Source organism: Nanorana parkeri, unplaced genomic scaffold (genome assembly GCF_000935625.1).
Source record: "Nanorana parkeri isolate BGI_ZX_2015 unplaced genomic scaffold, ASM93562v1 scaffold505, whole genome shotgun sequence".
NCBI classification, from domain to species: Eukaryota; Metazoa; Chordata; class Amphibia; order Anura; family Dicroglossidae; genus Nanorana; species Nanorana parkeri.
In genome coordinates, this window is record NW_017306773.1 from 380,354 (window position 1) to 393,897 (window position 13,544).

General features: G+C 42.5%; 1 protein-coding gene across 1 annotated transcript; it reads left to right on the forward strand.

Moving 5' to 3' along the window:
• The first annotated feature begins 17 nt into the window (after positions 1-17).
• Positions 18-9,151, forward strand: GPATCH3 (G-patch domain containing 3). The gene is made up of 6 exons (XM_018561178.1): positions 18-447; positions 1,378-1,787; positions 4,096-4,270; positions 4,780-4,961; positions 6,059-6,186; positions 8,943-9,151. The coding sequence occupies exons 1-6, from the start codon at positions 135-137 to the stop codon at positions 9,106-9,108; spliced, it is 1,374 nt and encodes a 457-aa protein (XP_018416680.1). The 5' UTR covers positions 18-134; the 3' UTR covers positions 9,109-9,151.
• Positions 9,152-13,544: the final 4,393 nt, after the last annotated feature.

Consider the following 13,544-nt stretch of genomic DNA (forward strand, 5'->3'; position numbering starts at 1 on the left):
CTAGCTATCGGGAATAGAATAAACTAGCCACGCCTTCTCTCAAGTAAGATGGCGGACGGTACGCAACCTAGGCAGTTGGCTTCCGCAGCCAAGATGTCGGGCCGTCACGTGACTTCCGCCAGTATTTCCGGAAAATGGAGGCGCCCAGTTCTCCGGTGGTGTTTGTTGTTAGTGGGATTCCGCGGAGTTTTCGGTCGGCCCAGCTTCGTCATTACTTCAGCCAGCTCACGGAGAGCGGCGGCTTTGTCTGCTTCCATTACCGGCATCGCCCGGAGCTGAGAGACACGGAGGGTAAACCTGTCTCTTTCTGCTGCCCGGTGACTGTAAAGCCTGAGAGAGCCCACGGCTTCCGTTCCATGTACCATGGCAAACCGTGGCTAGATAAAGATGGCAACCAGGTGCCCGGGAAGTGCCTCATCTATAAGGTGCGGCCAGCTGCAGAAGAAGGTGAGTGTGTTTCATACACAGAAGCATCTTCTTCTAACACTACTCTCCTATAATTGTTGTATAGATAGGCAGCATATTTGGGGGGTGGGTGTTAAAGAAGACGTCCAACCTTGTATCATGGTTAACAGCTTAGCCTCCTACCCCCTAACTCTCATAGTGTATATTGCTTTTTATCTCATGCTTCTGAGTGTAGTAGAAACTGAGATATAGACTGACTCTCTCTCTCTCCTCCTTTTATTCCTGACTATGCTCAGCAAAGGAGATGGCCTCCTGTCAGCTCTTATCTCCCTGCCTCTGTACTTTCCAGGCACAAAGCAAGGCTCCCCTTCCAGTGCCTGTGCTGATTATTGGAAGAGTGTGTCCCCCTGCATTCTTGTGACCTCACTTCTGTCTGGAAAGTACAGGGACATGGTAGATAAGAGCTGTCAATCCAGAGGCCATCTCCTATGCAGAGTATGGTCATGAAATGAAGAGGAGTGAGCAGGCAAGTCTGTATCTCAATTTCTAATACACAGAGAAGCATGGGATTATAAGCAACATGCTATGTGGGAGTTAGGTGATAAACAATACAAGGTGAGACTTCTTCTTTAAATGTGAACATAATGGTCATGGACACCAGTCTTAGGCCTCATTCACATGTCCTAAGTCAGTCATGGTGCACCAAGTATTCTGCAGAGACATGCAGCCAGGATCCTGAATGTTCCGATAAGCCTGTACTTCATTGATAGGCTAAAAGGAGCTGGGGCTGTCCATACATCCAGCGGAGATCAGCCTTGGGGGGCTGCTAGGATCGGTCAATGTTTTGATTGAGTGTGATCCTTTATGAATTGTATAAATACTTTACATCTGGTGCTGAAGAACACAAGTAACCATATATTATGTTGTTAAAGCTATCTGTATTGTTTAATTGTGTTTTGAACACTCTTACAGATTTACAAGACTTTCCATACAAGACCCGTCGCGAGGCACGCTGTGAATCCCAGAAACATATTACTGATGTAGAAAAACAAGTAACTTCAAAAGACTTGCTTAAGATGTCTGAATTTAACCCCCCAGCACTCATGTCTCAAGGAAATGTTGGAACACCAGTATGCACTTTTCTACAGCTAATAAGGTCTTGTCGCTTACCACCAAAACTTATATCACGATTGGGTCTGCAGTTCCGTCGCTCAGGACGACACTATGGCAATGTTCCCTTTCACTATGCAGGAACCGAGATTGCAGAGCAAGAAGAGGGTGTGTATACAGCTACTGGACATGAGATAAAAGAAGGGGGAAGTATAGGATCTAAAGTGCTCGAAGAGGAGGAAGACATTGTGGAGGAGTCACAGTCTAATGATGTAAGTATTGAATCTGTTACCACCTCCTTGCTGAGAAGGTGATTTCAACTTGCCAGACATTAAAAGAGAACTATGGTGAAACCTTTTTTGGCTGTAGTTCTCTTTTGGGCCGCAGGAGGACATTTACTAATGTCCTCCTGTGACCTAGAACTCAGCATATAGAAGGCTATTGTCTGCTTTATGCTGACAGCATAGTGCTGCGTTGCACCCGGGAAGGATCCTGGCAGTATTGTCAGGATCCACCCCACTACCGGAAAGTCAGCTGGCTCTGCCTCTCTAGTGGCAGAACCAACTGTGCCCACCCCCTTCCCTATCTATCCTTCCAGGCAGCACTGGAGGAACGGAGAGAGAGGGGGGATCTCTGTGAGGGGGCTTTACTGACAATGACTGCTCTCTGCAGGCAGAAGATCGTGCACTGAGCAATCATCAGCTCCAACTATAGGGATGAGTATATTTCACTCTCACCATAGTTCTCCTTTAACCGGAACCCCTTTAAAAAAGGGTTTGTGTAAAACCGTGATTAAAAAGCCCAACCGGAGGAGATCATATTCTAGACCTGGTAGTGACAAAATTGGATCGTTTCATGTTGATGCGAGAGATTTGTGTGTGTGTATATATATTACATAAGTGAAGGGGAAGTAAGCAGTTTCTGGAGGGGGCAGAAACTGAGTTCACCTATTAGTTTGCCCTTTTTGTGCAAAACACAGGTTAACCTTTATAGTTGACCTAATAGTAACATGCAGGGTAAGCGTAATATGTCATGGCCCCTCCTCCATCATAAGTAGCAGCTTTTAGTTGAAAAGAAAACTGTATGCCTTAAGTCTAGTCTATTGGTGAACATGTGCACAAAGAAAGCATCTTCAGAGACACTTCAGGGGTGTGGAAATTTTTGAAAAAACTACTTGTCCAAGGGCTAAAGCGGGGGCCAAATCTACTTGTCCTTCATAACAATCTACTTGTCCCAATACAAAAAAAAATAGTTTGAATTAAAACTAGGGATGCACCAATACCGGTTTTTGGGTATAGAGTACCGATATTTTGCTTTCGGTACTCAGAGTATCGGTGCTTCCTTTTGCATGGAGAAGGCTTCCCGGGCAATCAGGAAGCCGGGCAGCGGGTAATGGGATGCTACCCAGCTTCCTGACTGCCAGGGAAGCCGACTCCATGTTGTTTGGCTGGCTTGATTGTGAATGGCTAGGAAGCCGGTTTCCCGGTCAATCAGCATCGAGCCAGCTTCCTGCCCAATCAGGAAAGCGGGCGGCGAGTAATGACCTGATTGACCAGGAAGCTGGCTCGATGCTGATTTTTCCCAGCCAATCAGCAAGGAGCTGGCTTCCTGGCCAATCAGGAAACTGGGAGGCGGGTTATTAGTCGCTGCCCCGCTTCCTGTTTGCACGGGAAGCTGGCTCCATGTTCCCCTACGGCACTGCCGGTCAGAGGAAACCTTCCTCTGACCAGAAGTTCAGGTATTGGAGAAGATATCGAGCATTTGGGCGAGTACAAGTACTCCATTTTCCCATATTACCTGGGAAAGTGAACTTGCCCTTTAATGCACATTGTGTGTGTGAGTGTTCTGCTGCCTCGCTACTACAATATGGCACAGTGAAATGGCGGCAGCACTCAACGCACACACACAATGTCCTATGCATGCTTTTATTTGCATGCAGATGGCGGGGTTCGTTTTCATTGTTTTTATTTTATTTTTTAAATTGTCACTTTTTTTTTTTTTTCGGGGGGGGGGGACAGAATCGCCGCATCTCGTTTCATACAAGTGATCAGATCACTTGAAAACTAGCGGCGGCTTCACTATGTACACTTAGCTCTGCTTGTCCGGAGCGGGCCTAAGTGTACAAAAAAAACTACTCGCCCGGCGCCCAAAACTGCATGTCCCGGGCGTCGGGCGATAGGAATTCCACACCCCTGCACTTAAGCTGAGAACATTCCATATAATTTTAAGCACATTCTTAGAAACATTAAAACCAAAATAAATCCTTAGACAATTTATTATATGTAACCCCACACATACACAAACTGTCCAAATTGTTCTCATCATTGGACGAAATGCAATCCAGAGGAAATTTCAGCCAGTAGGGCTCTTCATGGCAGTTCTCAAAGGACAGGAAAACAGAGAAACTATAAATGGTCATAAATAAGAAATATCTGCTCAGTCCATTATCTTGAGCTGCTAACCCTCTATCATTTGTTACTTTTTTTTTTGAGTTTTGTAACATATCAGTTGAATGGAATTGCATGTTATGGCTCTTGATTTAGCACAGCATGTAACTAGACAGTTGTCTTTTCCTTTTAGGATAATGACACATGTGAGGAATGGGAGCGTCATGAAGCTTTACATGAGGATGTCACTACTCAAGAGCGTTGCAAGGAACGCTTGTTTGAGGAGGAAATTGAATTGAAATGGGAGAAAGGTGGATCAGGACTGGTGTTCTACACAGATGCTCAGTTGTGGCAAGAGCAGGAGGGAGGTAAGGATTGAAGAGCTGCATATTTATTAAACTACCGAACAATCATTAATAGGGTTATTTACTGAAGGGTGAAGAGTTTGGAGAAGGGAACAATCTAGGACAACGTAGCTGAACTGAAAAGTGAGCTGAATTGGAGAATGTTTCCAAATCAGCTACGTTGTCCTAGATTGTTCACTTCTCCTGCCTTCTCCAAACTCTTCACACTTTTGTTAATAGACCTGGCAATGTTTTAACCTTTTCGCTGCCATGGAAGTACGTCGTACGGAGCTACAAAAGTGCTTCCAGCTGGCCAGCTCAGTACGTCGTACGGACCTGGCATTTACAGTTCTACTATAAGCTGATGGTCGCTTTCAGCAGACTGTCCCCTTTAAATTAATAGCTGATGACCGCTAATTTTAAAAATACCTCTGTGCAGAGCAAACACCGGAGTGATCGTAAAAGATTTACAATTTTTTGTCCACAGTGTTTGTATGTTTAGCCTTAAAACAATATTTTCATTCCTTTACCAGATTTTGATGAACAAACTGCTGATGACTGGGATGTCGATATGAGTGAATATTATGAACCTGGTTCTGGAGATAAGGATGCTAAAGATTATTTAAAGATGCGGTTAGAGTCCAGGAGACGAGAAGGACTGGATGATGCAAAAGTGAAAAATAATGGCCTCGGATGTTTTGAGCGACATACAAAGGTTAGTAGTTGTGTTTTTTGTTTCTGCTGTATGGGTTTAAACTTCCCCGGTTTACTTGAAACCAAACCTGTAAGTTATTTTCTGCAGCAAAACAACAGGCTTTTTTAATAATGTTTCCCATGTCCATATATATCCACTAAAAACATATCCATATCTGCCTAGTTGTTCTGTTTTTAGACTTCAATAGGAGGCAAAATAATGCAGGTTGTGTGCTCCCACAGCAGTGGGTTTTTGGGGCATATTGCAGGGAGTCGGAAGAATGCTTCTTCATTCAAGTCCCAAACAGTTTCATAAGTACCCTCCTACATCATATAACTGAGAACATTAAAGTGGGGCCCACTTTCTATTCTGAGTTTTGGAGGGCATACTGCTCCAGCAAACCAAAGGAGAGATGATTGAACAACTTCAAGGTCAATCAGGTACCACTTTATCGACCAGAAGGCAGGAGTGTATACCTAAACAGTTGAGAGACTGTGGGGTATTTGTGAAATGCAGGAACTAAAAAAAAAAAAAAAAAAAAAAAAAAAAACCAAAAAAATTACAAGACATTATATGGAGTCATACTTCTCAGATGTCGCTTGGGGGCAAAAGCACAAAATTATAAGTTCACTAGTGTACACCGTGCTTTTGCTAAATATTGGCCTCCTGAAATACTTAATTTCAGATATGAAATAAATAAGTGTTATAAAATATACACATTTCATTCTCATATCTCCTAGTGAGTGGCTCTCGGATAATTAAATGGTACCATGGGGAGATGAAAGGAGGGGTGCAGGAGCACAGAGTCCTTACACACTCCCGGAGGAGGAGAGGTCTTTGAAATGCAGAGGGATGGGGCTGTGCTAGGGAATTGACTCTTCTTGGACAAGTCAAATTTCTTTGCAAGTTCAAAAGCACATTGCAATTCTGTGATTTATTTTTATTTTTTTTACCTGCAATTTTTTAAGTTGGTGATTATGGCTGCTTTTTATAAGCCTTTAACAATTACCCTTGTGGTTTAGTACATGGTGTTATGTGAAACATGTTTGTGCCATTTGAAAGGTAAGTACACTCGCCCTCCATTTGCCCATTTACTAATTTTTGCTTTCTTTTTACAGGGAGTTGGGCGTAGGTTATTAGAGCGTCACGGCTGGATGGAGGGTACAGGACTTGGTGCCGGTGGTTCAGGAATAGCAGAGGCCTTGGAGAATGAAGGACAACATCCAAAATGCAAGCGTGGCTTCGGGTATGTCCCCCAAACAAAAACCATAAGGAGACTTTGTTTGTATAACCATAACGTTCTATCACATGTGAAACATTTAGTTTTATCACCTAAAAGGGTCATTCCGCTCATAACTAGCATTTTGTTTAGGAGTGCGTGTAAAAATAGCTGAATATATACGGTACATTGGATTTTTATACCCTTAAACACATTTTAGCGTCTTCCTCATGTGCTCTACTGGTAGGCACCTCTTCCAACACTTTAAAAATAAGTCCTTCTGCCAAACTGGTCAGTCATTTTGCTTCCTCCTTCTGGAAGAGCTGCATTGCTTGGAACCTGGTGGAAGGGGGCTTGGGATTCTTATCCGCAGCCAGCCCCCCCCCCCCGTGCCCCTTTGCCATACCCTCCTTGATGGTGGGGCTCTCATCCTTCGTTGCCCCATAGTCTTTTCCTCTTTACTGGCAGTAAGAGGTCTGGACCCACTGTGGCCTGGTCTTGTGTGGTTCCTATATGGAAAAAGTAAGTTAGTGGCCCTGCTGGGGATGCCCCAGGGTGAGTTTGCTTTTCTCTGCAGCACCTATTGCTATTATTCACTCGAGGGCAGACCGCATCTCCTGGCTATGACGTACACCTGTAACACCAGTGTAATGCATGTAGGCCTGTAGTCATTGTCGTTTTTTTTTTTTTTTCCCCTGCTGCAGGTTTGTGTATGTTCTTAATGTACAGTATATGGGAGTTGGGTATAGGCCCAGATGAAGAAGCTGCACTCGAGGCTACTGCTTAAGCCAATGCTGCTTTGACGGTAGTTGTGTTGGACATGTGGAAAGAGCATCTCCAAACCTGTCTGTACCTAGTGCAGATGAAGCAGATTGGTGTCTGATCTATATGGCAGTTTTGACCGTCACGGCAGAAGTAATCTGTGGGGAACAGACTGAGGCGTCAGAGTAATAACCAGCCCAGCTGGGACTGGCACAAATTGGCTGAGTGCAGACAGGGCTTTACATTTAATAGCCAGAGGGCTGAAAGCTTTGTTGTACAGTATGGAGTTGCTATAAAGGTTAATTCCACTTTCTTACAAAATGTGAGAAAATATACTTACCCGAAGCATTCTGCCACCTCTACCCGGCCCGGCTGGTCATACGTTTTAGCTGTATGCAGCCCCACACTGAGGACCCAGCATAACACTCGCAAATAGCGAGCATTTATGGTCAGCATGGTCGCATGACCACGCTGACTAGAAAGAAGCGCATCTACTCTATAGAGATATAATAAATATATGTATGCTAATTAAGTCTGAGTAGTACCCTGAAAAGTACCATTTTGTTGTTAAATTACTCCTGAAAAATAGCAATGCACTTCTGTATGTGAGGATGCCTAGTCACTTGTTTTTCTCCCAATCTAATAGCTGTATATTTGCAGTGTGATGGCTAAGGCAGTACTGTCTGACTGCTAGTTTTAGCAGATTTTAAGTGAGATTTGGTGATTTCACTGCTGTGCTGCTCACAGTTTTCTGGAAAGACACAGGCAAGAGATACAGTACATAACAAGGTAAATTGGTATCGGAGAAAGATCAGCTGCAAAGAGACCACAGGCAATAATGGTGACTAATTCTTTGTCCTCTGCTCTATATTTTTGGGCACGGCTTCAGAGTTCAGTTTTTCTTTTTAAACTCTCCAGAATCTGCCTAAATCTTGAGTATTTATTTTAGTCAGATTACAGCTTTTAAAGTGTAATTTCAGGAGACTTAAAGCCCAATTTAAACTCTGTTAAATTTAGCTAAATACATTGCCGCTGTATAAATTCCTAAAAATAAGCTACAGTCTGTTGAAGAACCTGTGTCATGCTAGTGCGCTCCAGTGTGTGACCCTTGCTCTCTGTGTTGAGGTAGAGGTAGGAAATGCCCCTTTCTGAGTCGGAGCCAGAGCTCTCCAATCAAGAGGGAGCATGAGTTTTGCTGATTGCAGAGCTAAAGGTTTGACTCTATAAGGGTGTGTTGGACTTCTGCAGTAGGACCACTGCTTTCCCACAAAGAAGTACTAAAAACTCTAAATGCAAAGGAGCAGGAAACCACATCTAAATACTAAAAAGCCAAGTATACATGCAAGTATAAAGATCAGGTGGCTCTACCACCTGACCTTAAGTGCCAATAAAAGTGTGACAGGTAAGTTAATTGACTGTGTCATTAGGAGTGCCTGCAAGGTAAACACAGAAGCAAGAACTCAAAGCTGGAGCCACCAGAAGAAGGCCACAGAGGTATCGCATAATCAAAGACCTGGTGGTAAAAGGAAATGCTCAAGTACTTGCACATTATGAGACGCTTACCTCTAGGTCTGCACTTCTCCTCCAGCAATGTGAGGTCTGAGCTCTCTACGTCCACTCTGTCCTTGCTGGGTGTCTTCCTCCTTTTGCTGTCTTCTTGCTTCGCCTAGTGGGAAAGCACTAATGATGTAACTCAAAACAAGTGTGCTGGAGTTACACTATCTTGGCTCCAGGCTCCATTCCTAGCATCAGATGATGGGACAGTATACTGTACTGAGCATGCACCGCAGTAATTGTTCAGATTGAAAACCATTGCTGGAATGTAAGTAGGGTTTTTGGCAGAAGGGGTGTAAAAAGTCTCCATTACCACCTACCACAATTTTTATGTTTAAGGGTTTACTCCTGCTTTAAGACTTCTCCCACAAGTATTTGCTTTGTGACAAATTCCTTATAACTCACTGGAGTTTAAGTATGAAAGGGATTGTAAATATGAATGTTGAATTTCATTCTATTTTTCACAGGTATCACGGAGAAAAACTGTCCACATTCTACCCCACATCGAAGAAGCCAAAATATTTAATTTCCACAATTTATGATGAACCAAGAGAGGAGGATACGGGAGAGACACTGCTCCGACGAATGCCCTCCACTTCTATGAAATATCGGGACAAACCGATAAACCGTTGAGTGTTTAGAAATGAATGAACTTAATACAGCAGCTATAATGACTGAAAAAGAAATGAAAAGGAATGTTCTCGATCAACTCTGATATCCTGCAGAGCCTCTGGGTGTGAGCCTGAATCTCATAATGCATCCATGGATTTCACACAAGTATTGCAATAGCCTTGTGTGACAATTTTGTATATATGTTATATACATAAAGTATCTTATTTACTGATAACATTATTATAATGTTTTTTTTAATGTATTTTTGTATATTTATTAAAGGAATAAGTGTACTTCAAATGTTGTTGGGAAAAAAATCCTTCCCAAGTCAGTGCAAGGATGTTTGCAAATGCCATTGTACAGGCTGCTCACTTTCTGCAGCCATTTTCTTCTTTTTAACAAATTTATAATTGGCTGCAGATTAAACTATAAAGGTCACACATAAGAAAAAGAATCTAAAGTTGACTTTGATCATTGTCTCTCTTTGTGCTATCCTAAAAAAGGGCAGTCTTATCCCACAAATACCCGTATAAAAGGTGAAGCATTTTGTTTTGTTTACAAAATCTTACACACACAAGTTTGTGTTTCCTGCACCACATGTAAAAATTATAGAACTAGGAATTTGCTCTTAATAATGGAACATAGCAACAAACCCTTTCAAAAAATCTAAGCTTAAAGTGCAATCAAAACAAATACTAGCAGCTTACCTCCATTGGTTGTGTTGTGAAAGGTTTTTTTTATCTCTGCAACTTTTTTTTTTTTCTTTTCAAAAAGTGAGCCTTGTCACACCAGGAGAGGAATTCCCTTATTGGCAGGATCGGAGTCGGTGTCTCTGCAGGAGCGGCAATGTCACCCTAGAGCTCATCAGCCACGTTACATTCTGACTGTACAGTCTTCTTTAGGTCTTTCAAAATCATGCAGTGTGAGGATCTACCTAAACTATTCAATTTGTATCCAATCGGGTAGGCACTATTTAATTGTTGGTAGTAGGGCTGGTAATGATTAAAATTTTCGTGTTCGATTAATCAAAATGTTTTAAAATCGATTAATTTTGATTAACTACCTCCCGGCCGGCCATTGTGTATACACGGCCGGCCGGGAGCTTCTTGGATGTAACTGGGCGTGTATACGCGCGAGAGCGGGAAATGCCGTTATTTGAAAACGGGCAGCGATGCCAGTTAATATACAAGTGATGCGCCGGCTATAGAGCCGGCGGATCGCTTGTATGAGGTCCCGTGACGTGCGGCTCCCCCCCCTCCCTGCTGTCAAGCTGGTCCCGGGCTCCGGTGTGAGCCCGGGACCAGCATACTGCCTCTGTCACAGGGGATTAGAGGGAGGTCGGTTCACGATCTCCCTCCGGTCCCCTCTCCGCTGTCAGAATGCGGAAGTGGTGTATATTACATCACTTCCGCATTCTCGTGTCACTCTCCAGCTTCAGATGCTGGAGAGAAGCTGATGAAGCAGATCTCTGCTTCATCAGCTTCTTTGGGGGTCCTTGGTGACATATGATGTCTCCATAAAGAGGACCTGTCACCTCTTTTGCTATCACATAGAGGGGTTTCTCAGCACCCTCTGTGATAGCAATAAAGTTAAGTGAAAAAATAAAAATAGGAAAAAAATTTAAAGTTTCCCACCAAATTTTTTTAAAGTTACACATAAAGAATTTAAAAAAACAAAAAACATTTTAAAAGTCCCCACTCCTACATACACGCATGTAAACATGCGTCAGGTAATCGCCTACGGCCACTTTTGGGTATGCTAGTTTTTTGCGAAGTGCGCACAATTTTTACGCTTGACATGTTTGGTGTCTATTTACCCGACGTGACCCCGACTTTTATATTTTACCAAAAAAGTGGGTAATATTAGTTGTTTTATAACAAGGACTCCTCCCCGCTTCCCTTCGTTAGCCGACGCAGCCACATGGGGAAGGGGGGGAGGAGTCTGGTGACGTTGATGTCCCTGACGTCACTGGATCGCCGACGGGACTCCTTGGAAGCCAGCGGAGAGGTGAGTGTTTTCATCAGCGATCAAAATAATTTGAATCGATCAAAGAGTTTAACGATTAATCGATAAATGAATCTTTAATTTCCACAGCCCTAGTTGGTAGATATAAAGGAGATTGTAAGGTCAGATTTAATGTTTGTGTGTGTGGGGACTATTACCATTAACTTTATCAATCCTCATTTCCTAGTGGGTCCCCGCAGCGATCTTACCCCCGCACGAGTGCCACCATCGATTCCAAGGTGGCTGTGTGCGTCCAGACACACACAGCCCTGTGGCAGGCCACGCCCCTTCCCTCTTTGATGGCAGAAGGAGCCTATGGCTCCTCTGCCATCAGTAGTCTCCCCCCGCAACCCAGAAGTTAGGAGAACGGAGGATCACTTCGGGACCGGCAGCAGGGACGAGCGCAGCTGACAGGGAAGTGTGGCGGGGACTGGGGGTCGAAAAAAAGGTGCTGGGCCATTTTTACCCTAATGCAGAGAATGCATTAAAGGTAAAAAAACGCCCAGCCCTTAATACTACTTTAATTCTTAAAGTCTAATTTTTAAATAAAATATGAAACAATGATGGATGTCAATTACTATGGTCAGTTTCAAGTTATTATGTGGGTTGTTCTTAGGGACAGAAGGCTTTTATTTGATATAGTGTTTTAATAAATACCCTGCTCAAGTTTTTAATTGTTTATTAGAGTGCAGCCTGCTGTGGAATGTTTATCATTAGATTGTGAGCAGGAAGCAGTTAATCTTCTGTCTTTTTCATGACATACTGATTGAGGGTTCTAAAAGGATCTTGAATTGTAAGGCACATTATTGATTATGCTATAGGACAAGGATGAGCATTGTATTTTAACTCACTTTAGTTGCTTTGTGAAGCTGTGCAGTCACTGTACAACACTTTCTGCATATCATAGCCAAGGGTGGTACAAAAGCTGAAAGCTGTTCAGTAGGAGGGGTTTGTTCCCTCACCATGCAAAATAGGATCTTGGTTGAACCCAGGTGAAATAATCAATATATTATCATGATACAGGAAATATCCTTCTAAAGCGGCCATACACCTATAGATTATCTGCAGATTTTCTATGGTCAGATGGAAAAAGTGCAACAGATTCCTCCATCTACACTAAACTGTGTGTATGGAGGAATCTCCTACTGGACCAAGCTTCAGTATCTTGCTAGTTGGTCCCGCTGGCTCTCAAAATACCTGAACAATGCCTGCATCCAATCAGACTGTGCAGATATTTTGAAGATATGGGTAAAGCTCTTTAAGCAAACAACTATGGCTGGTGGACTTTTGATCGACTTCCACATGTTTCAGAGAAGGATTTTACATACCTTTCTACAATACACCAGTCTTATTCATGAAAAGATAATGGTAGACCAGGGATACCTTGATACAGTCTCTAAAGCAGTTATCAATCCTATTACTTTTGTCATGGACATTGGTGCCCGAATGAACAATTGTTAGATGACCCGGTACTTGTAGAATCTATTCAAACGGAAAAGAAAATTAAACAATACCTGGAAGAGACTGATTATCCAAATTTAACCCTTGAGGTAGCCCAAGTCTTTGAACAACATATCACGCCAACCAAAAAAAGCAATAGTACTTCAAAGCACGGTTTCTGGAAATGTGGGGCTGGACAGTTTTACCTGAGCATGCTTTTTAAAATTTCCATATGTTCTATTACTGCTTATGTACATACTTTAGCCCCCTGACCTTGGGAGAGTTTATCCCATGTGAAGACCAGATGGCCCACATAACACTATTACCCAAAGAGGGTAAGGATCTCTGTCTTTGCCAAAATTGCTGGATGGAATGTAATTTAAATGGTACAAATTACAGAATAAAATGTTTAGATTTGTATTTACTGTAAAACTACATTTAAAGGTAAAAACATAAACTAGCACTCCTCAATACAGAAAATATGTTTTGCAAAACAATATTGCCAAAAGAAAACTTAGTTGTCGCCCCACCCCCCAGAAAAAAAGCAATATATATATTACTTTCTTATCTTACATAATGACAAAATTATCATCAAATCAACAGGCCCATCGTGGAAATGTAAAAATTGCTCTGGTCCATAAGGGGTAGAAAGGTACGAGAGCTGAAGTGGTTTAGTATCTGTAGAACACCGATTATTGAGCATTTTCTTCCTTCTTGTATACAATCTGTAACAAAAATGTAAAACAAATATCAAAATATTTTTTTTAAATCTCTACATTTTTTTCTTAAATTACCTTTTTTTTTAAATCCTTTGTTACATCTCAGTGCTGCTGTTCTCTTGTCTACATACAAACAGTGATGGGTGCACGGAATTTCTCTGGGTATATATAGCCTAATTTTATAGAACCATTTGTTCCAAACTGCTGATTTAGACCATCATCAGTGCAGTGTTTTGGAAACCATGGCTTCTATGTTACTGTGCTCTGCACTATTGATGTGCGTGGGCTTGGTGG

What these genes read in the sequence shown, in the direction of transcription:
- GPATCH3 (XM_018561178.1), top strand. Translation starts at nt 135, where the DNA reads ATGGAGGCGCCCAGTTCTCCGGTGGTGTTTGTTGTTAGTGGGATTCCG. An exon ending in AGGAGTCACAGTCTAATGAT is followed by an intron (nt 1,788 to 4,095) that starts GTAAGTATTGAA and finishes TTTTCCTTTTAG; the next exon opens with GATAATGACACATGTGAGGA. An exon ending in AAATGCAAGCGTGGCTTCGG is followed by an intron (nt 6,187 to 8,942) that starts GTATGTCCCCCA and finishes TATTTTTCACAG; the next exon opens with GTATCACGGAGAAAAACTGT.